The sequence below is a fragment of the Lissotriton helveticus genome, chromosome 5_1, assembly GCF_964261635.1.
Source record: "Lissotriton helveticus chromosome 5_1, aLisHel1.1, whole genome shotgun sequence".
Lineage (NCBI taxonomy): Eukaryota > Metazoa > Chordata > Amphibia > Caudata > Salamandridae > Lissotriton > Lissotriton helveticus.
This window is the reverse complement of record NC_136065.1, coordinates 470,998,615-471,012,762: the sequence shown is the minus strand read 5'-3', so window position 1 is coordinate 471,012,762 and position 14,148 is coordinate 470,998,615. Positions and strand designations below refer to the sequence as shown.

The window sequence follows — 14,148 nt, the reverse complement described above, 5'->3', positions numbered from 1 at the left end:
GGTCTTGGCGGCGAGGTAGGAGAAGGATCTGCCGCCAGCGGTGGTTTTCCGGATACGGGGAACTTTGGCGAGGGCGAGGGTGGCAGAGCGGAGGTTGCGGGTGGGGGTGTGGAAGCTGAGTCGGTTGTTGAGGTATGTTGGTCCGGTGTTGTGTAGCGCTTTGTGTGCGTGGGTGAGGAGTTTGAAGGTGATTCTCTTGTTGACGGGGTGCCAGTGTAGGCCTCTCAGGTGGGGTGTGATGTGGCTGCGTCGGGGGACGTCGAGGACCAGTCGTGCCGAGGCGTTCTGGGTTCGTTGTAGTCGTCTCAGGAGCTTGGTTGTTGTTCCTGAGTAGAGGGCGTTACCGTAGTCGAGTCTGCTGGTGATGAGGGCCTGGGTGACGGTTTTTCTCGTGTCGGGAGGGATCCATTTGAAGATCCTGCGGAGCATTTGGAGGGTGTTGAAGCAGGACGCGGAGACGGCGTTGGCTTGCTTGGTCATGGAGAGGGTGGAGTCGAGGATGAACCCCAGGTTGCGTGCATGGTCGGTGGGTTCTGGGGCTGTGCCTAGCGATGTGGGCCACCCGGAGTCGTCCCAGGCTGATGGGGTGGGTCCGAGGATGAGGACCTCCGTCTTGTCTGAATTAAGCTTCAGTCTGCTGTCCTTCATCCAGTCAGTGATGGCCTTCATTCCTCTGTGGAGGTTGACTTCGGCGGTGTGGGGGTCTTCGGTGAGGGATATGATCAGATGGGTGTCGTCGGCATAGGAGATGATGTTAAGGTTATGCTGTCATGCGACGTGGGCGAGGGGTGCCATGTAGATGTTGAACAGCGTCGGGCTGAGGAAAGACCCCTGTGGGACGCCGCAGATGATCTCTGTGGTTTTTGAGCGGAAGGGTGGTAGGTGGACGCTCTGGGTTCTGCCGGAGAGGAAGGATGTGGTCCAGACCAGGGCCTTCTCTTGAATTCCGGCGGCATGGAGGCGCGCTGATAGGGTGCGGTGGCCGACCGTGTCGAAGGCAGCTGACAGGTCCAGGAGGATGAGGGCGGCTGTTTCTCCTTTGTCCATCAGGATCCTGATGTCGTCGGTGGCGGCGATGAGGGCAGTCTTGGTGCTGTGGTTGCTGCGGAAACCGGATTGGGAAGGGTCCAGGATGTTGTTGTCTTCGAGGTAGCGGGTTAGCTGTTTGTTGACAATCTTCTCTGTCACTTTTGCCGGGAGCAGGGAGATGGGCCGGAAGTTCTTGAGGTCCTTTGGGTCCACCTTGGGTTTCTTCAGAAGGGCGTTGATCTCGGCGTGCTTCCAGCTTTCCAGGAAGGATGCTGTCTCGAAGGAGATGTTGATTGTTCTCCCGAGGTGGGGTGCGATGGTTGTGCTGGCTACGTTGAAAACCTGGTGAGGACACGGGTCGGATGGGGAAGTGGATGGAGTTCATGGTTTTGATGGTGTCTTCGTCGCTGACGTTGGACCAGGAGGTCAGGCGACTGGTGCGGGTGGAGGTCGCGGGGATGGTGGTCTATGTGGTTGGTGCGGAGGTGTTGCAGTTGAAGCTGTCGTGGATGTCGGTGATCTTGTGGTGAAAGAAGGTAGCCAGGGAGTCGCACAGGTCTTGTGATGGTGGGATGTCGTTGGTGTTGGAAATGGGGTTGGAGAGTTCTTTCACGATGCTGAAAAGCTCTTTGGTGTTGTGTGCATTGTTGTCTAAGCGGTCCTTGAAGGCTGTCCTTTTGGCGGTCCTGATGAGTTGGTGGTGTCTGCGGGTGGCGTTCTTGTGAGCTGTGTGGCTGTCCGGTGATCGGTTGCGGAGCCATTTCTTCTCTAGCTTCCGACAGGTGTGCTTGGAGGTCCGGAGGTCTTCGGTGAACCTGGCGGCTTTATTGCTGGTGTGGTTGGTTGTGGAGATCTTGAGAGGGGCGAGGGTGTTGGCGCAGTCGTTGATCCACTGTTTGAAGTTGGTGGCGGCGGTGTCGGGGTCAATGGGGTCGGCGGGAGGTCTCAGGACGAGGGTGGTGGTCAGTTGGTCCTTGGTGACCTTGCCCCAGCAGCGGCGTGGCAACTGTTGGGTGCGGTGGTGTGTGGTGGGTTTCCTGAAGGTGAAGTAGACGCATCTGTGGTCGGTCCAGTGGGGTACGGTGGTGTGGTTGAAGGAGACGTGGGGGCTTGCGGTGAAGATGGGGTCAGCTCTGTGTCCAGCGGCGTGGGTGGGTGTTGTCACGAGCTGTTTGAGTCCGAGGTTGGCGAGATTGTCGATCAGGATGTTGGAGTTGGCATCGTTGTTCTTCTCAAGGTGGAAGTTCAGGTCCCTGAGGAGGATGTAGTCCGTGGAGGCGAGGGCGAGGGTGCTGAGGAGGTCAGCGATGGTGTCGCAGAACTGTGGTCGTGGTCCGGGTGGTCTGTAGACGAGGGTTCCTCTGAGGGTCGTGTTGGGGTCGGTGTGGATCTGGAAGTGCATGTGCTCGCCAGTGGTGAGGGTTTTGTTGGTGTTGGTCGACACTCTGAGGGTGTCTTTGTGGACGATGGCGATTCCCCCTCCAGCTCCGTTGGCACGGTCTCTGCGGGAGATCTTGTAGCCCTGTGGGATGGCTATGGCGATGCCTGGTGCTGAGGTGGCGTTCAGCCAGGTCTCCGTCAGGAAGGCGACGTGTGGGGCGGTAGAGTCTAGGAGGTCCCAGAGTTCGATGGCGTGCTTGAGAGCGGAGCGGGTGTTGAGGAGGATGCATCTGAGGTGGTTGGGTTCTCTGGTTGGTGGTTTGGCGGGCTGGATGCTGGTGTATCTGCAGTTCCGGCAGGTGAAAGGCCCTTGGGTGTGCTTCGGGATGGCCTGGCAGCAGGGGTGGTATCGAACGGGGTTGAGTGCGCGGAGGGTGCTGGAGTCGGAGTGCAGTCTGGCGTTGCGGGGGGCGCGGGGTGCAGGGTTTCTGGCGCTGGGCGCTGTCCAGGCGCAGACGGGCTTGCCTTTGGCGGGCCTTCCGCTGCGCTTCCGCGCGCGTCCTCCATAAGAGGCCAAGTGGGAGGGAGGAGCAGCTAGGAGGCGGGAGCGGGGCGGCCAGAGGGCGAGGGGATGGGACACAGAAGGCAAAAGGGGGCAGGCCGCAGGGGAGCAGCGGCGGGAAGCGGGGAGCGGGGGGGGCATAGGGGGCAAGGGGCGCAAAGGAACGCCTAAGAAAAAGACAGAATACAAAATACAATGGCAAGGCGAGAAATCAACTTAGCAGTACAGTGGAGAAACGCAAAATGCAAAAACAGTTACCAGACCGCAGGGGCACACCAGCGGCGAACTCCCGGCAGTGGCAGCAGAGGGGCAGAGTCATGGGCGCACAGGAGGAGCCGTGCAGCGTGGGGAGCAACCAGAGGTCAGGTCACACTCACTGCCGCGCGGTGTCCTCCATAAGAGGTGAAGTGGGAGGGAGGAGCAGCTGGGAGGCAGGAGCGGGGCGGCCAATGGGCGAGGGGACGGGACACAGAAGGCAAAAGGGGGCGGGCTGCAGGGGAGCAGCGACGGGAAAGCGGGGAGCGGGGAGGGCACAGGGGGCAAGGGGCGCAAAGGAACGCCTAAGAAAAAGACAGAATACAAAATACAATGGCAAGGCGAGAAATCAATTTAGCAGTATAGTGGAGAAACGCAAAATGCAAAAACAGTTACCAGACTGCAGGGGCACACCAGCGGCGAACTCCCGGCAGTGGCAGCAGAGGGGCAGAGTCACGGGCGCACAGGAGGAGCCGTGCGGCGTGGGGAGCAACCCCTGAATGAAAGGAGAGCAGTATTCCATGTACTTGGATCTGTGTGTCTGCTACTTTTGCAATTCCATTTACTTGGATCTGTGTGTCTGTTACTTTTCTCCTGAAAAAGCATATCCAAAGCACTACCCTATTTCTCATTTTGTTTAATCCTTCACTCTTTTATCCCTCTACTATCCTTTCCAATCGAAATTAACAGACTAACATGTTCACTCTCAAATTGCATATTAAACCATACTAATATACTACCCAAATAACTGAATAACTTATTCACTACTCAAATGACTTCATATTTTTTTACTATACTAATTTTCAACAGTAATCCTTTATGGGTTCCGGAGTGGTGTGCTACTTGCCAGAAAAGCGATTCAACACCCATCAGGGGTAACAAGTGCTATATGAATGCAAATCTTTCTTCCCCTTTTATCCCTCCTTCTCACTCCAAGTAACTGACTAATATCCACCACTGAAATTAGTTATTTCACCATATTAATTCACCACTAATCCTTTGTAGGCTTCCTGAATAGCGTGCGTCAACAAGCGCTATATAAATACAAACTTTTATCCTTCTGCTATCATTCCAAATCCAATTAACTGACTAACCTATCCACCACTTAAAATGTACTTGCATATTTCACTATAATAATTCAACACTAATCTTCTATGGGTCCCGGTGTACCATGCTACTCGCCGAAAAAGCCCTTTGTCGTCAGGGGTAGTAAGCCCTATATAAATACAATTACAATACAATGCAATGTGCCAGACCCCATGAAGGGCCCACTGGACAAAGAGTCAGCTAGGGGCAAAGGGAGAGCGAGGAGCCCATGCAGCGGGAGCATAGGGTGGCACCTATGGGCGAGGCAATGCCTGAATGTGTCACAAGGGGACGATATTAAAGTCAGTGTCTCAAAAATACATTGGTGTCTCCCTCTTGATTACTTCTTTAATAACCAACTTATTGTAAAGCGCTCTGATATCCTTCTGGATCTTGTTCGCGCTATATAAAACTTTATAAATAAATAAATACCCCACACTGCAACAAACTCGGTAGCTGCCGTGTAGTGTCCTGCTAGGACACAGTCTAGTTGTTTTCTATGTAACCCTACACTAAACACCCACCCACCACAGACGTCACTGGGTCAGGTGACGCTGTCAATAAAAGAGCCAGAGCGCACGTGCTCGTGGCCAGATCTGCTATCCCCTAACTGGTGTCCGTGTGTCTCATTTCCTTACACCATGTGGGCCTAGGGCCCAACACTACATTGGCGACGAGGCCGGTAGTGAAGCCACGCGTGCCACTGCCATTCATCCCTGGAAAAGGGGGAGAGAGCTGCCCGCCTGCAGGGCACCCCCGTAGCAGGGCGCAGCAGTGCCGAGAAGCCGGTGGGCACGTCGAAGCCCCGCAGCCTGCAGCGACCGTGAGGCCCACCGCACCAGCCTTCAAGGACGAGCCGACCGGAGCCTACCCGCGTCGGCCGCCACCATCCAGCGCCACCAGGAGGAGTGGACCGCCCAGTGCCCACCTGAGACGGCCGCGAGGCAGAGACCCCCACCGGAGAGGTGCACGGGCCGGACGGAGCCCACCCGCCACGACCGCAGCCCAGGACCTGGCCCGTCGGCCGAAGGTGAGCCGGGAGCGGGAGGTGACTCCCCCCGGAAGACTGTGCACCGAAGCGGAGCCCACCCGCTATAAACATAAACTGTGCCCCAAACTGTGCGAGGGGTGCCCGCCATTGTCCCTGCATCGATGCAAGACTCGCGGAGCCCACCCGCGGCCTGCCTGCAGCGCCCCCTCCCCCGCCGCGTGTGTGAAGTGCGGCGGAGGGGTGAAAGACTGTGACAAATATGCAGAGCCAGCGGAGCCTACCCGCGGCCTGCCTGTGATGCCTCCCGTCCCCCGCCGCGAGGGTGAAAGTCCCTGGAAGTGAAGCAGGACCAGCGGAGCCCACCCGCGGCCTGCCTGCAACTGACCCCCGCCGTGGAGACACCGAGCGGAGCCCGCCCGCGATCAATGCAAGTGCCCCCAAAGTCCGAGCACACACACACTGCGCAGCCGACCTAAGTTAGACTCACCGGAGAAACAAAGGGGGCCAGCTGTGAGGAGCAAGGCGGCGAGAGACTGCACGCAGCCAGCGCCACCCCAGGACACGCCGCAGAGCCCCCTGCCAAGTGCACAGACCGCTGGAAGAAACGCGGGTCCCCGCATGGTCAGAGGAGACTGCATGCGACCTGCTGTGGAGCGGCACCAGCAACCCCCTGCCCTCCCCATCCCCCCACACAGCTCAGTAAAGTGAGGAGAAGGAAACTGCCCAGGACGGGCCTTGCAAGCCCAGGCAGCAGCGCCTGCCCTTCCCTGTTCAGCATGTGTATGGAGAGGCTGCAGGCGGGCGAATAAAGAGGCGGCCGTGGACAGAGTCAGAGCGAGAGGCTAGCTGTGAGGAGACAGAGCACACAAAGTGACAGTGTGAGTCCAGCACCGCTTTTGCAAACGGGAAGCATACGTAATTAAAAGTAGCTGTACTCACCGGCGATACCATGTGATGCCCATAGGGTCAGGAAGCAGGAGACTGTTGGGAGGCCGGAAAAGAGTACCTGCGACGAGGTATTTCAACTTCCTCTGCCCTCAAGGACCCCTGCGGCAGCAGAACACCAAGACGAGCACCACGGAACCGAACGAGGTTCCAGAAGCAAGAAAAACGGCCGGGACCTGCCACAACCCAACCCAGCAGTGCCATCTAGTGGCCAAAATACATCATCGCGCCCACCAGCTGAATAAGCAGTGTGAAGGCTGCAATAACGTGAAGAACAATGGGGCACAAAGCAAAGCAGATCCAGGCTGCTTAGAAGAAGCGAATACGGCAGCAGCACATGACTGAAAGGCGCAGTCCACCAGGGGAACAGAAAGAGAGGTCACTGCAGCCCTGCACTAGTGACCCCAAGCGCGCCACACCAAAGCAGACTCCCAGCAAGACGCAACAGACTGAATAGCGCCCCAAGGAAAGCATCTAAACTCCCGCAGCAAGTAAGTGCGCAACCACGCAGAAGACACCCACACACACCAGCAAAGGGTCTGCATATGCCACTTCCAGCGCGACGTGGGGAAAGAGGCACGAACGCCTCACCAAGCATCCAAGCACTGACAGAACGTCTGGAGGGAAACGCCTGCCAAGCACTGGAAGAACGTCCAGGGAAAACGAGTGCCGAGATCAAACGACGGAGAGAATAGCGACGCCTTGTGGCCACAGGTGTTCACCGCAGCGTCAATCACTCCCGCCAACGGTCCAAAGCAGCAAGTCTCTGACAACAGCCAAAGCAGCAAGTACCCAACGACTCACAACAAGCGTCCAAGAATTCCACACCCGCACGACAAGACTGCGCAGCACTGCGCCGGAACGTGCCAGGAATCATGAGCGCCAAAGTGACGCTACACAGTGACACGCCAACGCCACGGGACAGCACACAAAGGTCCCCAACAAAGACAGCGATGTCTCGCAGCAACCGGAGCGCCATCGTCAGCACGCATGGCAGCATGCACCAGAGTTGCACCAGGAGCGGTGACGCAACCCTCCCCCGCGCAGACAAAGCGCGCCAACGCCAACACACCGTGACGGTGAATAGCGACCCCAAAGAAAACAGCACAGCATGACAACTCATGCCCAAGATGAGAACCGACCACCCAGTCTGGTCACCATGGAAAGAAAAGCAACAACAGAGAAGATCGCGACAACTGGTCCAGTCAGAGAAGAGAAGAACACCATGCCGGAGAGCTATGCCCAGACCAGAAAGAAACAGGTGGAGTGCACGCCACCTGGGGAAGACTGGTCGGGAAGGCCAACGACAGCAAGAGGACCAAATAACGTCGCAAGAAGGAACATGGAAAGCAAGGGCGCGACGCCATAAAAGAGATTGAAGATACGTCGACAGGTCTAGTCACCAAGCCAAGTGAAGACAGTGTCCTACCACATGGACAAGACCACGGGGACGACATGTAGAGGGCCCGCTACATGGAGAATCCTGGTTAGCGTGAGAAAGCAAGAAAGAAGACCGGACCGCGTCGAGGAAGTGAACGAAGAGGAAGAATGGAGAATCATATCACTCCACAGAGGAGGAGAGAGAACTACAGCACACAGGAACATCGGTGCTGTCCAAGGAGCATCGTAACAATCAGCACACAGGAACATCGGTGCCGTCCAAGGAACATCGCAACATCCGTGTGGATCCCAGTAATCCCTACAACCTGCATTCGAAGAGACCAACCACTGATGAACTGCATGGGTGCCCCGTGAACCTGAAGCTTACCGAAGCAGAGCATACCCGAGCACTAGACAATCCACCCTTGTGGACTACACAAGACTCGACTGTGGCCATGTCCGAAGTTCGGCAGCGACCCGTACAGCCCACGCGATCAAGTGGCGGTCCAGGGGACAAGGGCCTCGGCCGCATATCCTGTGAGAGAGGAATCCGGATGGGAGAGGTGCAGCAGCGGCAGCTCCACGACAGGCAACAGGAAGCATGAAGGCCCCAGGTAATCACCTGGCACCGAGAAACGGTCGGTTGAAGACACTGAACCCATGTCCTAACGGCAAGACCATCCTGGCGGATGACATCAACACCCCCGAGGACATCATGAGAGACTTGGCGGTGAGTCCGTTGGCAGTTCGGCAGCGACGCCTTTGCGCGGCTCATGCGAAGCCCGCACGGCCCACCCGGTCCCGTCGTGTCCGGCAAGAGGGTCCTCCCAGCGTCTCTAGTGAGAGAAGAGTCCAAGCAGGAGAGGCCAGTCTTCGAGGCTCCAGTGAGAGAGGAGTCTGGCAAGGAAGGCAAGTCGGAAGTTACTTGGCCGGACGGAGATGTGAAGGCATCAAGATCAGCAAATCCAAAGAAAGACCTCTCGTGCCATAATCGTCTCCTACAACCAACAAGCGTGGTCATCCACTGGACTAGGAACACCTGCGAGACCCCTCAAGGGTCACACCCTTTCTGCTCCCAAAGTGAGAACACTGTATATAAGCGTCAACACAGCAAGACAAGGATGATCTGAAGTACACCGCCGAGGTGAAGCTCATCTGACTGACTTTGTAGTCCTGGAACTTTCAACATTCTCCCAGCTGATCGCCTGAAGAAGATCTGTTGGGGCTATCAACTGTTATTGTTCTGTTTTCTTACAGGTTGGACATTCGCTTTTCTTTTCCTTAAAGTTTGGGAGGAATGTAGTGTCCTGCTAGGACACAGTCTAGTTGTTTTCTATGTAACCCTACACTAAACACCCACCCACCACAGACGTCACTGGGTCAGGTGACGCTGTCAATAAAAGAGCCAGAGCGCACGTGCTCGTGGCCAGATCTGCTATCCCCTAACTGGTGTCCGTGTGTCTCATTTCCTTACACCATGTGGGCCTAGGGCCCAACACTACATGCCGCTCAGTCAGGAATGAATTGTTGGCAAGCCGAGGGTACCACGTGATCAACCAATTCCGAACCTGGCAGACCGTGTGGATCTGGGGGCGGTGCCTTTAGTTGACTGGCCTCGGGCTAATGTCCTGATGCACAATGTTCGGCCATTTCTCCCGTTTCATATTTAGCGTGAACTCGGCCTGAATCAACTGGAGCGCTGGTATGAAAACAGGTAAACTTGTAAAGCGCTCTCACTGAAATCTGTATCCGATCTTGTACATTTTGGGGCTACTTAGTCAGACCCCGGATTGATTTAAAAGGAAGCCGTTCACAGATCGGATGCAGTAGTACTTTGATCTCCTTTGCTGAATAGGTTTCTTCGTGCTCAGAATGCCCCTCACCGAGAGAAGGGTCAGTCGGTTTCATGCTTTGCTCCTACCCCTGCTCTACATTACGTGACATCAAATCCTGTAAACAGTTTGGCAAAAATGATGGCCGTGACCAAGTGGTGCGTATTCTGCCCCTTGCCAAAACAGGACCTGCTAGATGACGGCAACAGATCTTCGAGTAAACAATAAGCACAGTTGCACGTCAATACAAGCCCAGGGGGTGATTGATAGAGGTGATATACAAATTAACAATTAAAATAATGGAAGCATTAGCAAAGACCATAAGCCTGCCGTTGAAATCAAAGTTGTTTTTTCATTGATTCGCAAGGCTGTACATGTGAGCATCTTTGTTTGGGGGGCGTGTGAATGTTTGTGTGAATGTATTTATGGGTGTGCATAGATGAATATAGGAGAAAGTTCATAGATGGATGGTGTAATGGATAGATGAGTGATTGTACAAGTAGATGAGGTATGCATGTGTGCGAATGCATGGATGCATGAAAGGATGGGTGAATGCATAGAATGAATGGATAAGTTAGTGAGTGTGAATGAGTGTTGCTTAGGTAGACTAGTGGATGAAGAATTAATGGGTGAATGAATGAATGGATGACTGACTGACTGTTCGGTGGTGTCTTGAGTTGTCATAGTGTGTGGCAGAGAAGCTGAAAGATTGGTAGGACATGTAAGAGGGGGCAAGCCAGACCATACAAATAACTAAAAGAACAGAGTAGGCTATTCAGAGCATGTAGATCTGGCCCCCAACTCACTTTGGACCCATCTTCATCCCTCTGTCACATGAACTATTGCCCTACCAAGCAACAGGAGTTCGAGTAATGAATGCATTTTAGTGCTGCTGTCTGCATAACTACACCAAAATGCTAATGTCGGGCATAATAATAGCTCCTCTATGTGCAACTTGATGCTGTATCTCTGTGGGGGTATGTAAACTCAGTAGCCAGCACTTGATGTGTTGCCCCAGGCAGTTGTTACAAGCCTGACCTATGGCCTTTGGTAAGGAGTGGTGTCTCATTGCCAAGGAAATCGATCTGGGGCCCAGCTAAGTAGTTTACTTTCACTGAAGTCAGTAAGAGTTTCGCATATTGCCTATCGCTGGGTCATACAATTATTTGATCACATGTTCATTCAAACTGTAGCCTCTCGGCAATGTGCATAGATCAGTTGTCACACATGTGCAGTTGCAATTACAGTATACCAATTGTCGAAATACTAACAGCACATAATTCAGGTAAAGGATTGCATTTCTAGAGGGCTGTAGGGAGAAAGAGAGAGAGAACAGTGACAAGGGTGATGCAAGCAATGTGATGCATGCAAAAGTGGAGAGTGAAAAGACAGTGTTGAAGAGGAAGAACAGGATGTGCAAAAACTGCATACAGAACATTTCAGAAAGATGTTGGGAGACACGTGTCAGAGTGATAGACTACAGGTTAATAATGGGTGCTTGAAGCAGATTTTTTGAGACACTCTGAAGACCAACATGTCTTCCAAACGTAACAATATTTAATTCAAATTCTAATCTTCTCAGAATTGGAACATTTTCAATTCTATTTATTCACAACAAGATCATTGTTTTTATTTATTGATCTGGTATCACTGCTAACAAGCATTTGCAACACCAATACGTCTGGCTTATTTTAGCTATATTTTCATTGTGTGATATGTCTGGACGCAGTACCTATAATTCACAGAGAGGCACTGAAATATTTGTCATTGTTTTCATTTATTTAAGGGAAGGTGCCACTCGAAGTGTCCCACATTTGACATTAGACTGTGACTCATACCATATGGTGCCAACTGGAACCATATCAATATCATACATAAGCAGTCTGGAAACTTTGGCAAACCCACTTAAAGTCATGGGTATCATCAACCTCGTGTTGAACAAACAGAACCCTGTAAACATGTATCCCTAGAGCGCACCCCACAACGTCGCAGTTCTGCTCAGATGCCAGTTCACGGGGAGGCAAGACAGTACCACCTCTTTCCATAAGGGGCGGGGTTAATCCGAGCGTCCAATAAGCAGCCGGCGTCAAGCTCACGAGCCGACTATTTTCATAGAAGAGGAAGGAATCTTGCGACAGCGTCAAAACCGAAAGGGTGCGCAGCAGCGTCTGCGGGACTGACGTTCCTCCCCCTCCTGGAGTCGTTTCCAGAAAGTGGTCACGACCGGAGCCATGGAGAGTGAAGCCGTAGAAGGGGTGGGCGCAGGCCCCGTGGAGCCCACGGTGAGAGCTTACCGATAGCGGGGCAAACGAACACGTAGAAAACGTCGAGGCAGTTACGTTGGAGGACTGGGCAAAAAGTGAGGCAGGTGACAGAACATCCAGGAAGTTCAAGAGGGCACACTAGTGCGTGTCGGGACAGAACTAGTAGGAAAAGTAGGGTGGGGGCGGACCTTGTACACGAGGGTAGAGGGCACACACGACGGCGGTGGTGAGGCGTGTGGCGTTGTGCCTAAGAGCAACAAAAATTCTTCTGATGCGGCACCGGCGAGTGGTAAGCGGAAAATAGCAGCCAATATCGACAGGACACAGAAGATGGGAAAGGGGAGTGGCAGGGCTTTAAGTGGGCCGTGTCTCAAGGGGTCTGAGCACCGGCAGTTTTTTTAAGGGAGGCTCGAAACGGGTCTCTATCGGGCTCTGTTTTGAGCCCTGGCACAGGATGTCCTTTTTTCCCCAGACTGAAGTGACAGCAGTGTGCTGTCACTGCAGTCCGGAAAAAAGTGCCAGGACGCAAAACAGCCCGATAGAGACCCGTTTCGAGACAGCAGGCTCATCGATGTGCACTGCTCACTTCTCACTAGTGGAGAAGTAACAGCATGACGTCATGCCAGGTGAGCGTTGTGCGAGAAGGGAAATCCTTTAAAGTGTCATTTTCTTTCTGGATTTCCCTTCTCTTTCTAAAACGCAAGAGCAGCAACATTGTGGTAGGGTCACCAGGGCTTTAATTGGAAGCTTTTTCAATATTATATGTAACAAGCCATAGTTGCATCTTATTTATCTTATGCAACTAATAACCATTGACAAAGCCTATAGTCCTTACTTTTTGTAGGTATGTTACTTACTGTATCACATATCTCGATGCAATGACAGAAACAGCAAAATACAAGTCAGGCGGCACACTATGCTAAACGCAGATTTTTAGCACAAGTGTTTTAAAGCCACGCCTCTAATTACATTGGCCACGCCCCTTTGAGAGGCACCCAGTTTTTTCATCCCACTTAAAGCCCTGGGGAGTGGTATTGGAAGCGGAACAGAGCAGTTTGGGGACTCCATGCCACATATTACAATAGCTAGTTTGAGAGTAATCTGCGGATTAAGTATGCATTTTAATGATACCATGGATAGTACAGAGAGAGCCTCGAGAATCTCTATCATTGTACAGAAGGTCGGCGGCGGTGGTTCTAGGAATTTTAGGGTCCTCCTGGGCAGAAAGGGAACGTTCTAGGCGGCTGGCGCTTAATTTGTATACAACGTGAGCCATTCAGGGCTGTTTGCATCTCTATCGATGACTTCTGCTAAAGCTGCTTTAAGCAGTACCTTCCTGAGCTGTAACTGTTGGGTGCTTGGAGCGTGGCTGTCACGAGTGTGATCTCTATCGCAGCTCGTGACTGTCTCGCTCTCCGCGCCACGTGTGGCATCTTTCAAATGTATTGGAGTTTTGGGGAGTTGTTATTATTGTATTGCTTCTGACCTGATAACATGCAATAAACATGTCTCCAAGCTGACTGCCTCTATCGGTGTGTTTCCTGCGGATAAACTTCCCCTACAGTAACCTCTTCCTGCCTGTCAAAAACCTGCAGGCAGGGTTGTATTGGGATCAAAAGTAGGCCCGTGCACCCTAAGAAACAAACATTGGCATAGCCTATAGGTCTCGCCTTTGGGACCTTATAAGTGTTTAGCCATGCAACAGTTAATGTTGTTGCACCAAGGATATTGTGCTGCATAACTAAATACTTATAAAGTCCCAAAAGCGAGACTTATTGGTTATGCCAATGCTTGTTCTTTTTAACTTGTTGCCCATAATGCTGTCCTTAATGGTTTTACAGTTATTCTCCATATTTTTAAAATGATGGCAGGCATAAAACGTTTTGTTAAATAGTCTTTCTTTAAATAGCCACAAATTGTGACTTTTTGCAAATGTGTACGTATGTGTTGCTTTATCGTCACTTGTCCCTATCTTAAACAAAGCTCAGCAGAACCTGTATTTCCATAATATGTCCACGCTAATAATAAAGGCTTTGCATTAATGACCCTTATATACAATTTCGGACGTCTTAAACATGTGATGTATGTCTTGCCTTAGTAGCAGACAATACTCATTCTCCCAACCTTATTGCACAATGTAAATTATCAGCCAAAGGTTTTAGGTCTAGTGAACAACGGACACAAAAACCCGTGACCTTGATTTACTTGACCTCAAACAATATGTTCTGGAGGGTGATGGTAGGTATTACACGCCCTGATTAAAGCCCACCTGTGCTTTTACTTATATGAACTCTCTACGCGCGCACACACACACTCACAGACGCGCAACACAGACACACACCACTATTCTTATTATACTCATAAATGCACTTCCTGATTCCCCCCCACTCCATATCAACAAGCATTTGCAATGCAATAGGTCTC

At 52.5% G+C, this 14,148-nt stretch overlaps 1 protein-coding gene across 5 annotated transcripts in view; it reads left to right on the top strand.

Moving 5' to 3' along the window:
• Nucleotides 1-14,148, top strand: part of PAOX (polyamine oxidase) — a 691,001-nt gene that overhangs the window by 54,429 nt on the left and 622,424 nt on the right. Inside the window, exon 1 of one of the 5 annotated variants that reach the window (XM_078642765.1) lies at nucleotides 9,198-9,342. The exons of 1 other annotated variant lie outside the window; for it this stretch is intronic. Coding sequence is in view for 2 of the 4 variants with exons in the window: in XM_078642763.1 (XP_078498889.1) it covers nucleotides 11,692-11,742 (51 nt within the window). In the remaining 2 variants the exon portion in view is untranslated. Of the gene's footprint in view, nucleotides 1-9,197; nucleotides 9,343-11,527; nucleotides 11,743-11,798; nucleotides 11,820-11,855; nucleotides 12,014-14,148 lie in introns of those variants that run through there. 3 more of the 5 variants (XM_078642763.1, XM_078642767.1, XM_078642764.1) reach the window with 3 other exon arrangements.